Below are 15,576 nucleotides of genomic sequence, written 5' to 3'. Positions count from 1 at the left end.
ATCTATCCCACACCTTTGGAGCTTGCCCAGGAGGATGCTGTGAGGAATGGTGTCAAAAGCCTTGCTCAAGTCCAGATAGACCACATTCACCACTCTGTCCTCATCTATCCAGCTAGTCACTCCTTCATAGAGGGCGATCAGAGTAATTGCTCTGCAGAGCAAAACTATGGAAATTAAGATGGGAAAATAAGTCAGTATAGCTGCAGTGTGATTTGTGGAAAAATAAAGGATTTTCTCCCCTTTTCAGAAGAGGAAAATCAGCCACGGAGCATTCCCAGTTTACCTAGGGGGTGTTGACAGCAGATTAATGAAGTGTTTTAGCTTTCTGTATTTCTTTGAAGCATTGATCAGGCTACGCATGCCATAACTATGCCTTGATTCAAGATGCAGGTCCTCACACGTGCCTTTAGGTGTGCACTCAAACACAGCTAAATGTGTGATTAAAAAACAGAACACTGAGCCTGTCCCCTGCATGAACTAAATTGAGGCTTTAATGAATGAGTAAAATGCACAGAGACTGTGTATATGTTTTTTTTTCCTACATCTCAATACTCAAGCAATAGATGCCCTATTTAGAAATTACAACTTCTTTCCATGTGCAGTAGGAGGGTTATGAAAAGCATCTTCTCTGGCATATAAATGTTTTAAGACCTGCTGCGCATTATAGATGATGTAGTTCACTAACAGATCAGTTAGTCTGACAACTTCCACTTCCTTCTGTAAGTCAGTAATACAGTATTTGAAATTATACCATTTAATGTCCTTTGTTCCTGTGTTCCCAAATAAGGATTCTGAAAGATGCTTATTTTTTGACACAACCAGAGATGCATTCCCGTCGTCTTTAGGAAGTGTGCAAGAAGAACTGTATCAGCATCATAGTTAGCCTGGGCTCTCTGGATTCATCTCGTGGGTTACTCCTGCCTCTGGGCAGGAAAGCTGCAAGCTACTGACGCTGCCTTCTCTGCAGGGCCTCCAGACACGCAGGAACGACGTTCCCATAGTTTTTTTTTCTCTCCTGCACCCCGATATGCTCAAGTTATCCTCATCCCAGTCTGTTGCTACTCAGCTTTTTGCTTAAGTGCTGACTAGTGTTCAACTTTACAAAATTAGCCTCTTTGGAAAAGAAAACTAGAAATAGCACAGTCCTTTATTAGTGTTGCTGCAAAAGATGGTAATTCTGGTTTTCCTTCAGTGCAGCACACTAAAATGATGGGACATGTCTAGATGAAGCTAATAAGCTTTACCAGTTTGCTTGACTTGAAAATAAATGCCCTAAGGAAACTGATATCCGTGAGACATGGTGCTCTTTCTAGCTCAAATTTCAGTTTCAAGCACTACTTTCTGTGATAATGAAACAGGCCTTGTATTTTGCTTGTTTTTAATAATAATAAGTCCTTTAGGAAAAAAGGGACGTTCTTAAATAAAAGATGAATTGTAAAAGTAGTTCTTGAAACAGTTCATGAGTTATATTTATGGACTCTAAAAACTTACAAAAGAAATCAGAACAAGTGTAATTGTGTATTTCTAACTTCAGTGTCTTGTTAGATACTTAAATTTTCACTTTTTGTATTTTTAAACAATTCTGAATTTATGTTACTCGCTAATTCAGTAAAAATGAATTCTCATCCTTATTTTTCCAGGAATTGGCAAGTTGTGGGTGGAACAAAAAAGAGAAATACAGTTCTGCACCAAATGCAGTTGCTTTCACCAGAAGATTTAATCATGTGAGTTTCCTTTTTCAGTGTCATTACTGGCATGTGTTTTAAAAAAAAAAAAAAAAACCTAGGTTAAAAGAAAAGAAGAGGAAAAAGGAAAAAAGAAAAGAAAAGAAAAGAAAAGAAAAGAAAATTAAAAAAAAAAAAAAAAAAGAAAAGAAAAAGAAAAATTGAATGGAGTGTTCTAGCATATCACTTTTATTGTTTACAGCTGAGTACTTTAGATGTCTGCTTAAAGTTCTTCCTTATACAGAAAGATTGCTTTACACCAGGCCAGTACTGAAGAAATAGCTGCGTCTTTGTTGTGCCTTGTTTCAGTTAGGATTTTTTCTTACTGACCAATAAAATACTAAGTGTCTTACCTGTGGATGTCATCTGTCCCTTTCTCAGTGACCAATTTGTCATTTCAAGTTAAAGGTTTAATGTATAGAAGGATGCTTTGACTCATAATTGGATATAATGTCATTTTATGGTGCAGTTAAGTGATTTTTTCCCAGAGAAGTTTTATGTCTTTAGAGCTTTGAACCCTTTGTAAGTGTGGATTATTCTTTTTAAGATAATTCCGGGCCAACTTAGTTCTCAACAATTTGATTTTACAAAACTTGCCCTTTAAATTGTTTGTTTGCCACAATTTAGTCAAAGCTTTCTCTGTACCAAATGAACTTGCAAGATAAGAATTTTTGCATTTTCCATAATTAAATGAATAAGTCTGTAGGTAGCCAACGGTCTCAAAAATGTAGTGCTTCTCCATGCCATATTTTATGCTTCAGAGGAAGTGCCTCTCTCCTTTTGTAAATGTTTAATGTCTCAAACATATGAGTTCTATTCCAGACCTGTTTTCTGTGCCCAGTCTTGCTTTTAGGCATCTTTGTTAATGAGGGCCAAGCCAAGCTTTTCACTGTTCTTTTTCTTTTTTTCCTACCACTGTTTAAAAAAATAAAAAAAAATCTTTTACAGTCATTCCTCATCTTCAGAGTGTGACCAAATTCCACGGCTGTCATCCATAACACTATTTTCATGGCTGTCATCCGTAACACTGTTTGCTATGTTTCTTAACCATCTAATGACTGAATTGCTTTTTATCTGCAAGTGTTTTGCTCTCTTGACTAAAGGCAAAAAAGTTACACCCCAAAAACTACACCTGACGATAACACCATCTGTTGAAATCCGCTTATAGCTTTAATGTTCCCCATCTAGCTTCTGAAGTTGTCTGTTGGACTGTCTACACGGCCCATGTTTCCTCCTTTACTACTCTTAATTCCACCATTACATCAATGATTCCAGCCTTTGCTTTGTTTTTTGCATTTGTTGCGTTGACAGAGAATCGTTTGGGGTTTTGCTGCAGGGGGCAGCAGGCTCTGACTCACTTTGGTAGTAAGGCACGTGTGCTAGTAACGTACCCCTCAAATACCTCATTTTTATTTGTTGTTTTATAGTAGCAACTGCAGGCATTGGCCAAACAGAAATTGGACTTCAGACAATATTAAATTGGAGAGCTGGCGAGATGACCTTTTGTCATTGCAAACCAGAGTTTAGACATTTCTGACTTGGAAATCTGCGGTAGAGGGAGGAAATGCCTGCGTTGTGCTGGCCAGGACCGGCAAAAGATGCACAGTTAAAAGCAATTGATATTGATAGTATTGGTAATGATTTCTAGATGATAAATCTATTGCTGAATAACGTTCAGGAACTATTAAGTACAGTATTATTAGACTAACATAGAACTATTACATCTGCTTACAAAATTCTTTCATCTTAGTCATCTTATGTCTCCCATTCTTAGGCATCTTCCTGATTTCTTCTTGTTGAGACCAAATGAGATAGTAGATTTTCCTTCAAAGCAAGCAAACAGAAGGCTTTTATTTAGATTGGCCAAGTGTTCAGAAGCAGTGCAAGAAAGTCGAGAACTCACGTGGGGTTGGCAAGAGCAGCTGAGAATGAGTGTGGTGGAGCAGACAGTTGCTGTCACCTTCTCTCTGGGTCCAGTCACCTGGAGCTAAGGTCCTGTCTACCCCAGGTGCTCCTCCAGTAGGCTCCAGTTCCTACCAGGCACTCCTACCTGTACTCTCCTGAGAAGCACTAATGTTTAGAAGTAAACTAAGGGGTCGGAAAAAATCTCTGTGGCTTTTGGCTTAATCTGGAATGAATCTGGAAGTTCATTAAGCTTTCATTAACCTTTGAAATTTCCCTGGGTTTAAATAATGCATTCTGCATCTGTCTGTCCTCCTTCCCTCAGCTTGCCAGAGGAAACCCACGTGTATCTTAAGTGAAGAGAGTGTCAAATCGCTAGCAGCTGCTTCTCAGTGAGTGCATCTGCTGATAGCGTTTTGGCAGCAGCAATGATGATGCACTGGACTGTGTCCAGCATTAGCTGTCTGATAATTACAGATGGTGCCTGTGCAAACACGTCGGGCTTGGGAAGAGGAGAAAGCACTGACGCATTACATACCAGACTTCTTTAAGGTTTAAAGCATATATTGGTGCAAGATAGTCTGTAGATCTACACATCGACTATTAAATATCTTGTTTAAATAGATAACCTTTCTGCATAACTTTTGAAAATTTTAGTTTCTGCATTTTTGAATTTTTTCCATCAGAAAAAGAGTGCTGTTGTAACTGGTGGGTCTGGCTGAGTGGATAGCTGTCATATTTGCTTGCTTCCCACATTGCTGTTCCCTCTTTTAGAGAGATCATATAGTATTGATTTCAATTTAAGAAAAGCATATCATTTTCTGCAGTTTACTGTTAGACACACTGTTTTGCCAGTTGACAGGGGCCAGCGGAAATAACCAGCCACCAAGGGAAAGAACGGTTGTGTTTGCTATTAATATCAAATAATACAGAAATGAAATGATACATTTAATGAAACAATAAACTTACTGTGTGTTGTAACTGCGGATGAAATAAGCAAGGTAATGCACTTAACCATTACTATACAAGAGAGAGAACAGTGATTAAGAAAAAGGATACATCACCAGTTGCCTTAATACGTTACCATCATCCAGACTCTCAGTCGCGGGGGAGCCCCTGTTGCAGGAGGATTTGGAGCCTTCCCGGCCATTGGGAGGTCCTATGTGGTGTGTCCACCTGGGAGTGAGGTCTCCACAGTCGCTGTAGGAGGGTCCAGCTTTATAAAACCAAATCAGCAAAACTGGCATTTTCTTTGCTAGCAGTAATATCTGGTGGGTGCTACTTTCCTTATCATCCGGCACTGGGACCTGGCCAGAGCCCCTGCTTTGGATGGCAAAGTTCCCTTCAAAATCAGAACCATTTGCCTGAGAGTCTACAAAAGTTACAGTTTAATGAGCCTACGAGCAGGTTGGCAGAAGCAATTTACGGGCTGGTTCTATGTGCTTCTGAAAAAGCAGAGCCGTATTCAGCTGAAAGTCAACCCTGACTTGGGCCTGTGGTTCAGGCGGTTCAGGCCCTAGCAGTTCAGACACTGATCTGAGGACTAGTTCAGAATCCACGTAAAGTTAATCTTAGAAGCAAATTAGTGGAAGTTACCTGTGGTAAAAGTCCCTTTCCTGAGCTTCCGATTTTAAGTGTTACGCTGTTGCAGAGCTAAAAATGAGAGGAAACTTTAGGTTCATCAGGTTGAAACATCAGAATGGTCCCACAAAATTTCACTCTTAAAAAGAAATGTTGTGGTTTTTTTCTGTGTTTTTTTTTTCCTGTGCCTCGGCGCGGTGCCGCTGCAGAGCCCACCAGCTGCTTGTAATGGGTCCTGGGCAGAGGTGCCAAAATCCTGGCAAGGAGGCGGGCTCTTGAATTCAGGACGCTGCCAGCTGAAAAAGAAAGGTTGTTGAGCTTGTGAACCAGTGGTTATGAACTTAAAAGCACCAGTACTGATTTAAAAGTACGAGCACTGATTTGATCAGATCAGGCAAACATTGAAAAATAAAAGTTTAAGCAGTGATTCAAGGAAAGATATGTGCAAAGAAGTAAACAAGCTTTTATATGCCGAGATTAACAAGGAGACCTTAAATAGACGAATATTTGCAAAAGTATTTTTTAACCTCTTTCTTGGACTGTTACTAAAGGCGTTAACGCCCGAGTACTGTGGGTCAGCTAACTGCAGTGAGAGGGCAGAGCGAGACATGATGCCACTGAAGTACGGTGAGAGGACTGTGACAGGGACCGGTATTTTATAGGAATGCTGTCTGCAAAAAAGCTGTCACCCTGACAAGTATCAAAACCAGTTATCTAGAGCTCTCTGGCTTCTTTATTTGCCCTTTTCTTAAGCCTTAAAATAAAAAAGAAGGGGAAACAGCTCTTTCTTAATACTTCACTGACTGGTGGAACTAAAGACCCACAGAAAGCAGGTGCTACATAGTGTGTTTCAATTTGCAGGACCATCGTTATAGTTTTCCATTGACTTCAGTAAGAAATGAAATTCAAGTTAGAAATGTTATCGGAATTCTTTCAAAATAGAGCTTGTAAAAACATCAGTGCGGTTATGAAGTGCAGCAACTCTCCTTCGTAGTGAGTATAACTAATTCTTGCACAGCCTTGGAGTTAGTCCAGTGCAGTTAACAAATGAGAATATGAAGCATGAATTTGAAGGCAGATTTTTAATAATTATAGGTAGTTGCACTCTGGGAGTTGGATATAAGGATAGCTGGTAATTTCTAAAGCAGGTGATGCCAACTGTACTGAGGCTGCTGCTGTCCCAGTGCATACAGAGAGCCGAAGGGTTAAACAGGGCCAAGCGGTTTGGCCTTTTGCTGGCTGGGCGCAAGAGGGAAACCACCGACAACAGCAACACCCTCATGCTACTCAAGATCACTATTAAAAATAGCACGATAGAAAACGAGATTGCAGAACACTTGCGTAGGCTTTGTGGATGATCTGGCCCCGGTTTTCAGCGTAGGTACGTGAAGGCTGAGTGTAGTGAAGGGTATTGGGGAGCCCGGAGCAGGAGCTCCGGGCCGCTGTGACCCCTGCTCCTGCCTGGCCGGCTGCCCTTTTCCCCACCCAACATGAAGCCTCCGCCCTGGCCCCGTTCCTGCTGTTCCCACCCGCGTTCCCACCCGCTGCTTTCTCTGCTTTCCCTGTGGGAAGCAAGTCCGGGTGAAAGTGCTGGGAATTGGGAGTCCTGGCTGTGTGGCGTGTGACCTGCAGGGCCCCGGGTGTCCATCCAGGTGCTATTATGCTTGGAGAGGTGTAGAACTGGGAGAGGTGTATGGGAAGGAAGGGTTTCTCCAGGCAAATTGGAGAAATGGTTTGAAACACTTGAGGAAAATTGAAGACTAATGAATATTATGGCTAGGCAGGAGTACGCTGTGCACATGCAGGATGGGAGCTACATGCATGGGCTGCTGCAGACGTAGATCAGAGGCTCTTGGTTTTGTCGTGGATTAGAGTCTAGCAGTAGAGTAACGTGCTGTGCTGCTCTGGAAAAACGCTGAAGTTCTGAGTCAGTAGCAGCACATTTATTTAGAATAAACAAACAAACTTAGGTGGTCTTTGAGTCCTACTCGGTAGCTCTGTACTTACAGCGGGGGGGAAAAAAAATGCTGTCTGCTCTTAGACTCTTAGACATTATAGTACAAAGGATACTGTGCAACTGGGGAGAACCAGAGGAGGAGAATGAGAATGAAAAGCATGATTTTTTTTTTAATTTTATTTTTTGAAAAGTTGAAAATTGCTCATCTTTAAAGAGAGAATGTTGGTGTCATCTTAAGCTTTTGAGTGAAAGAAAAGGTAATTGCAAATAAAAGAGGAATCACCTGTGTTTTTATCAATGGTGAATAAAGTGAATAGTAGCATATATTAATGAAAATAATATATTGGACTTGGATCACCAAAAGAAAGAGCTAGATAGGGTGTTCTAAGTTTCTACTGATTTTTTTAAAAAAGAGTGGAGGTTATGTACAGAGGTTAAAGTGTGTATTTTATTTTATTTTATTTTATTTTATTTTATTTTATTTTATTTTATTTTATTTTATTTTATTTTATTTTATTTTATTTTATTTTATTTTATTTNTATTTTATTTTATTTTATTTTATTTTATTTTATTTTATTTTATTTTATTTTATTTTATTTTATTTTATTTTATTTTATTTTATTTTATTTTCCAGATGTTAGGACAGTCCAGATAAAATACTGTGAGGATTGGTACTTGTGAAACAAGAATGACCTTTTATGTATTAAAAGCTTAATATCACATTTGTGCAAAGATCTTCACTAACACAACATGAAAAAACAACTTTCAAATACTGAAGTGAGGAAATTTAGAAGTTGATCTTAGAAGCTACAAGTTCAAGTTTGTTTTTTTTTTCCTCAAAAATCTTATCTTAAAGACTTACTTATCTAATCTTATCTTAAAGACCTACCATCTCAGTTGTATTGGTTGGAGCTTTCATAGCATAAGGTCTTCCATATTTATTCATTCTTTATATGTGGAAACTGAATGTCATGTAAGTTTTCAAGTCGTTCCTGATATTATATATATATATATATAATATATATTAAATATATCAAAAATTATAAACTTTATTCTTTTTAGGTAAGCTTCTGGGTTGTTAGAGAGATTCTCCATGCACAAACTTTAAAAATAAGAGCTGAAGTTTTGAGCCACTACATTAAAACAGCTAAGGTAAGGATTTTTGTGTGTGTGTGTGTGGATTCCCCATGGTGACAACAATTGTACTTCTTTGATAGGTTCAAAACTATGCATAGCTACATGTTTGTCTGACACTTGGTTCAGTTGCGCTCGTGTCTGTTGAGATGAATAGGTGCTTGACTTATCTATGTAACAAAAGTATGGTGACAAATGAAAATCCTCAAATACAAGCATCAAAGAAATGCCTTCTTAAGGAAATGATGCTTCCCTTCCAGTGCCCATTACTAGGGATGCAAGTTGCACAGTGTGGCCCTTCAAACACAGACTTGCTTGTTGTGTTGCAAAGAGGGGTTGTTTTTCCCTAGGCTTTTGCTGTGCCGGGATGGCTAGTGTATCGCCATTCTGCACCTCACAATAGTGCGTACTCGTTAAAAGTAGTTCATAGTGTGCTGCTTGTTGCCTTAACGGCTGTGAAAAACTGCTCTTGTGCTTTTTATGCTACGAAGGTTGATGCCCAGTTAGAGAAGCGGATTAGGGGAGAGAAGCGGCCTGGGGGAGCTGCAGCAGGTCCGGTGCCCCCGCAGCTCCGGGCCTCTGGGGCCGCAGCCGCGCGCCCGCTCCGAGCGAGCCCGTCAGCGAGGGCCTCCTGCAGGGCTCCTCGTGCGGGTTCCTGCTCCGGTGCGTGGCAAGAAGCGTGTGGTCTGCCCCCAAAGCAGCAGGGAGAAAAATACCCCGGCACTGTCCCTTTGGATCTCTCAAAAATGAGATCTCCCTTAACATTTAGCAACTGCTCAGGGTCAAAATAAATTAGTTGTATTTTTGTCCTCTGTGAAAGGCCTTGTAACCACAAACGCTTGGGCAAGGTGGGTTTCAAGGGAGAGAAAGTCCATTACTTTTTTGTCCACAGTGTTCTGAAGTCAGATTTCTTTGCTTTTGTTTCATGTTTCTGTCCGTAATCCTAATTTACCTCGCTGAATTTTCTGAGAGAGTCAAACAGGCCTTGCAGTACTAGGGTTGAATATCCATTTGTGTTTAGTACTGATTTCATTAGTGGGGAAACCTCACTTTATCTGCTCCACCAAAAACCTCTGCATATAGCTGTTTCCTCTGGATGCTCAAAACCATCAGGGTGACTGATGATGCCCGGGAGCTGAAGGAGCAGCGTTTTCTCCTAAAGTGTTTAGAAGCTTTTCATGCCAATAGTACTAATGATTAATTGGCCAAGGCACAGGGGCTGCTGAGTACAGAGGGAAAAGAAAAGAAGGAGCCAAGTTCTCTATCCGAAGGGGAGTGCATCTCATCAGTGCTCATGGATTTAAGAAAATTACTTCTCTTATTGTGATGCTTGGTGCATTTGATCTGTGTTAAGTTTTTTTCCCCTCTAGTTGTTACTGTTGTCAGACAGTTTTCCAGTGGGAAAAGTAACTCCAGTTGCAGGTTTTTCAAATTACTCATTTGATTTCCTCCTGCAACAGTTATTTGGGGGGGGGGGGGGGGGGGGGGGGGGGGGGGGGGGGGGGCTTTGATGCAGTATCAATGCTTTGGTGCTGAACATGTTTCATTAACATTAAGCACAACTGGATTATCCTTTTTATCGTGTTGCATTTGAAAATATATTTATTCGTCCACAGAAACTGTACGAGCTGAATAACCTGCATGCTCTTATGGCAGTTGTGTCCGGCCTACAGAGTGCTCCAATCTTCAGGCTGACTAAAACGTGGGCGGTAAGTAAGCAACAGGACAATTCAGGGATTTTAATTTATTCTTTTAAAAAAACCCCAAAACTCTAGCTTGTTTTCAAGGATGCAGCGATTGTTAGACAGTTTTGATCTCTTGTGCTGTGTACATTATGTTTCTAGTGCCTTTTAAGTCTATGGTTTCCTGTTGTGGTTTTTTTCTATTCTGGCACAGAAATATTTTCCTTTGAAAAACAGTTCCCTGCAGATTCTACTAAATGCAGAGGCTTCTAATTTGGCCAGAAGCTGTTTTGTAATTAGGTGTTGGAAAATCCTGAATGCTGAAGTGGGTCATATTTTAATCATGTAGGGGTTTGTGGTATTGGTGTTGCTGGGTGTGTGTGTGGGGGGGGTTGTTTTGTTTTGGTTTGTTTTGTTTTTTGCTATAGTAGATGGATCTTCAGAAACCCCAGTTCTCTTGTCATAGAAAGAAATTGTAGTTTTTCTTACTGATAACTGCATTTAAAGATTTTTTTCCAGTGCGCTCAGCATAATTTTCAGTTACAATAGCCGCACCAAACAGTATTTTTGCATGTCTGCTTCTGTACTGTTTTGAGAAAAAAATATTCTTTGGAAACGTTTTTATTTGACACCTATTTTCTGTTTAAAATATTAATGACTTTTGTCTAATTGTATCCTTGATCAGTAGAACTTTAGGAATAATTCTCTAGAGTTATAGTTGAGGAAATGCTGTGCTTGATTCAGCATTGTGTAGCTGTTGAGCTGTATAAGCAGAGGAGATGAGCTTTGATATTTTCTAGTGTGACAAATAATGAGGTGACAGAAATTCTTCTGCATGTTTTCCATGTAAATAGATCACCTAAGGGTTAGAATTTTCAGATAAGACGTATCAATGCAACTTTGTCCGTTTTCAACCTCTGAAATGCCAGGTAGCCTCTCCCATGGTAATGCAAGTGTTTCTCATGCAATTCCTAGGCAACCTTGGCTTTTTATCATCTTATTTAAGCCTTTGCACAGTTACAAGGGTGGCTTCTAGCTACGTGTGCTGCATATTTAGATGTCTTTCTCTTGGAAGTTCAGTTTATAACTTTTTGACATAATTGTAAACCTTAGTATATTAAAAGCAAGAACGGACATGTGAAAAGGGACATGACATAGCTTTTTCAAATGACAGCAATTATCCAAAAATCATCCAAAATTGGGACCTCGGGAAGCACTTCCTGCCCATTCCTGCCCAGTAACAGAACCCAAATCCTGTTACAGTAGTGATCTTCCATGTGCTCTCGTGCAGGAGGATGAGAGCTTGCAGCAACCTCCAGTCATCTCAACTGCAGACCTAGTAAAGCTGATTGCTGTAAATGTAGCTACTGTCTAACTGAGCGTAACTGAGTATTGGACATGTGCAGTTACGGGGCGGAATTCACCACACCTTCCTCCAGAGTCCTCAAATCCCAGCTCTGCTTTCTGGTGTTACACAGAGGTGGTCGTTAGTTCTGGAGCGCCCTCGTTAGAGGGGCAGTAGTCAGCAAGGCTCTGACTCCTTCCCTGCTGCTGTAAAAGTGACCTCTCGGCCTCAGCTTTTCTGGTCTCTGCTCATGTGCACTGTTATTTGCATCCTTTGAGTGTAAGGTCCCAGAAGAGGCAGTGAAAAGATTATTTCAAAACAGCAACAGCTCCCAGATTGAGGAAATAACAATCGTGCCCTCTCGTGCGTGGTAATGCCTGTAGAGTTGCCAGGTTCTCAGCACTTTCCTGTGAACTCGGTGGAATGGAGGCCTGGTACATTCTGCACCACCAGCACAAGGGAAAAAATCCTAACTTGTTTGGAGGCTGCTTAAAGAGTTCAAATTGATGTGTCAGCCTTGAAAATTGTACAGAAAGGCATACTGTGAAGAAAATGCAATTCAGTTTCAGGCTGAATATGCACTGTTACGGTTTCCTTTGGCCTTGTTGTACCTTTCAATCAAAACAAAAAAAGTCCTATAAAACTGCCCACTAACCTTCTGGTCGCTAATTGGAGACAAAGTGCTTCAGGCTCTTATAAGCCATCTTTGAGACGCTTCAGAAAGGAGAGTGTCATGTTTGGATAACTGGAAAGCAATCGTGCATCTCTGCTGTTTCTTTGCCCTGGCGTTGGCAGGTGGCTGCTGTCTTACAAAGTGAGATGCTATCATCTGAAAACGGGTCGGAAAGGTAAAGATGCCAATTCCTGTCACCTAAGAGCAGCGTGTCTCAGAAAACAATGCCCTCTTAAAAAGCGACTTTCTTCTGGAAGTTGGTGTCCCATTGGCAAATGTTAGTTGTTCTAATGAAGATGAATGCATAGAAATCGTAGCTAAATAGAGGTGTTATTTAAATAGTGAAATTACAGCTTTCCACAAGAGGCATTTCATTTTAACTACCATAATCGCGTAGGTTGATTTTTAACTGAAAGAGAAAAAGAAATATGATACAAGCTTAGCAATCTGTACCTACTTAATTTTTGTACTACTGGGGATCTTTCTGCCGTGGTGGAATTCCAGCCTGAAGTCTAGAACAGTGAGTCTTCTGCCAAATGTTTAGTATAAGCGTTTTCTATTCTTCTTTATATCTTAGTCGTTAATTAAAGTCCTTTAAGTCCTTTAATAAAAGTCCTTTAATGAGTTTTTGCAATAGGAGCTGGTGTTTTTCCCCTTACTTGGTTTCCAAGGCTTAATTGCTTAACAGAGAGCTTAATTGCTGTTAATTCTGTCAAAGGAAGATGTGGGAGGAATAAGGGCCAATGAAGGAGATCTGCTAATTTAAGTCACGTATTTGAAGTGGAGGTTCCTGCAATACTGCAAGTCAACTGCTTGCTTATTGACAGAACGAGGTACACAGGCTGCAGCCAAGTCACCAGAGCTTCCTGGGGAGAAAGAAACTCATCAAATCCTTATTCCTTTCCAGACTGCCAAGTTAATGGATATGCATATATATGCATTCATTATTTTTAAAGTTGTAGTTTAGTTAAAGTATTATATCAGATCCTAATGCTATGATTTTGAATTTTTTTTGAGAAAGCTCTATTCAAGAATGAGAACGTATTTTGGAAATTGGGTTTTTGTAGAACTGGATTAGAAGAAAGCTTCTAAGCACTTCAACATTAACTTACAGAAAATAAATGATTGCCTTAGAAGTTTGCATAGATAAACAGTATATGAAATCGCAATGCATTTCAGTCAGGTGACTCTTAAGAAACGTGGTATTTGAGAAGTATCCTCTAGGCATCAACACTTATACCTCATTTTTTAAAAGTCTAATTTAAAATTAACTTCCAAGATTAGTTTTCTCTGTAGACTTTAAAAGTACTCATCCTTAAAGAGTAAATGCTATAATTTTTAAAATGTATTTAAAGAAAAAAGGAAATCTGTTTAGGGCAAAAGGGAAATTAGAATAATCAAACTTCAGTTTATCCGTTTTCTCCTTATTTTCTAGTTACTGAGTCGGAAGGATAAAGCTACATTCGAGAAGCTGGAGTATGTTATGAGTAAAGAAGATAATTATAAAAGGCTTAGAGACTATATCAGCAGCTTGAAGATGACTCCATGTATTCCTTATTTAGGTAAGCTGAACTGTCTCTTGGGAGAGCATTGAGGAAAAACACGTATCACCAGTGACTGCAAAACCTGAAACACCCTATTTCGAGCAATACACAAAGCTTCTTCAGTACGCGAGCAAGTATCTGCTTGGCATTCTGTATATGGCAAGCAAAAGCTTCCCTGGCTTCAGAAAGAAATTTCTATTAAAGCTCCCAAACAATTCAGGTTTTACATACAGTATCAATTTTCTAGGAAATGAATTTCCCTTATGTTGTGCAGATACAGTGCTTGACTTCTGGAGAAGTACTTAAGCTGTAAGTTAATCCTGGTAGGGCTCCTCAAGAACTAAACACTTGAATGTCACAGTAGTGATGGCCTTTGAATAATGCAAAACTATAAATCTGCAACCAATGAGATATACATAGATCCTAGCAGCTACATACAATTAAATGTTTGCCTGTTTTTTTTTTCACGTTCAAGATAACCTCCTTTGGCCGCTAAAACTCAATTCTAGTCTGTTCCCAAAACCTCATTTTGAGGGGATGCTGCTTGTGATTTGTATGTTTTTTCCTTTCTTTAGCTGAACTATTGATTTTATTTAACCTGACAGTAGTCTTTACACTGAGATCCTTGTGCCTGTCAGTATTTTTTTGATTGCTTCATATGTTGATCGTTTATTGACCTTCATTGACATTACAATCTGGAATGATACCCCTAAAATATAGAAAACTGTTTTGAGAAGTTGTTTGAAGTTCTGTGTTCCTTGTGCTCAGTTAGAACAATACCTTGTTGTGGTGAACCAGTAGCAACCGAAGCCCCAAGCGTCCCTGGGAAGCTCCCTTGCTTCCTTCTGGTGTCATTCCCTGTTCTAGGAAGTAGCTTGACACTGTCCTTTGCACTTCGAGTCTTCTTATATTTAATGGTGTGCAGTCGAATCTTTATGCTTTGTTTATTTTTAAATTTCCTTCCTTTTTGTGCACGTGTGTGTGTGTGTATGCATGTGTATGGATATGTAAAAGCAAAAAGGTTGGAAAACAAATTTAAGTCCTACGAGTAAGAACGCTTTAAATACAGAAGTAAGTTCTTGTCAGACTTCTCCTGTAGAGTAAGATGGACCTTGACTGTTCTTTGAAGTCAAATGTGTTTTTCCCTTCTGCTTGGAGCAGGGAAGAAGGAGTTTTGTCTTTGAGCTTTGCTAAGTCCAGTTGTAGTTAAAGAATGTTTTGTTACTTGCTTTCATACAGCAGGAATTCTTCCTAATGACATGGGTATCCTCCAGCTTTTTTATTTAATTTTCTAAAGGAATAATGAATGTGACTAAGTGTAGTCCCTCTAAAACTAATTTTATAAAGTTTAAATGCATAATAAAAACAACGACATTGTCTCACAGTCTTAGTCGTGATAAATCTGGGTCCATCTTGGCAGACTGGCCCTTGAGCAAATTTTTATCATTTCACCAAAGTCTTCATCTCCAGTTAGACTTGAGCAGATTTGCAGTAAGTTTGGAGGATGCTTCAGCCTACATTGAAAAACTTTCCAGGAACATATGAGACAAATTCTGAATTTCTGAAGTGATTAGAAATTTCAACTCAAAGCATTTGAAAATAATAAGTTATTATACACAATGTGGCCCAACATCAGTAAGTGCTACTCTGACACTCCTTTAATCATAAACTGGCAACTTAAATTGAGTTCTGTCCTTTCAGAACCCAGAGTTTGCACAGCCTGAACTTACCACGGTCGCTTTGTAATAAGGTTTCCATAATTTCATCCTGCAGCTTTAAGCTGAGAGACGTTCCCTAGTTTAAATGTCAAATACATAACACTTAATTAAAAAGTTGAGTAGAAGCTAATTTTACTTGATCAGGGGGTTGTAGAAAATAAATATTTTTTACAGACTGTTTGCTTAAACTTTGTTTAGCAGAAGGTAGGTTTTTGTGGAAAAGTAAGCTCTCTTCCAAGGAGAGGAAGTCTGTAGGCTGAAGAAATGAAAACTGTCAAAAGTGCTTCTTGAAGGAATGCTTCAGAGAGTATTTTC

General features: G+C 39.5%; 1 protein-coding gene across 3 annotated transcripts in view; it reads left to right on the top strand.

Annotated features, from left to right (window-relative positions):
• The window catches only part of RALGPS2 (Ral GEF with PH domain and SH3 binding motif 2), a 91,452-nt gene that overhangs the window by 32,232 nt on the left and 43,644 nt on the right, over nt 1-15,576 (top strand). For 2 of the 3 annotated variants that reach the window (XM_026039822.1, XM_026039823.1), the window contains exons 5-8: nt 1,641-1,724; nt 8,228-8,317; nt 9,916-10,008; nt 13,435-13,561. In XM_026039822.1, the coding sequence (XP_025895607.1) occupies nt 1,641-1,724; nt 8,228-8,317; nt 9,916-10,008; nt 13,435-13,561 (394 nt within the window). The remainder of the gene's footprint in view (nt 1-1,640; nt 1,725-8,227; nt 8,318-9,915; nt 10,009-13,434; nt 13,562-15,576) is intronic. The other variant, XM_026039824.1, reaches the window with a different exon arrangement.

This window comes from Nothoprocta perdicaria, unplaced genomic scaffold, assembly GCF_003342845.1.
Source record: "Nothoprocta perdicaria isolate Ctin4 unplaced genomic scaffold, notPer1 scaffold_243, whole genome shotgun sequence".
In the NCBI taxonomy this organism is placed as follows: Eukaryota; Metazoa; Chordata; class Aves; order Tinamiformes; family Tinamidae; genus Nothoprocta; species Nothoprocta perdicaria.
Note: the sequence above shows the minus strand (reverse complement) of the source record. Positions and strands in the feature narration are given on the sequence as shown.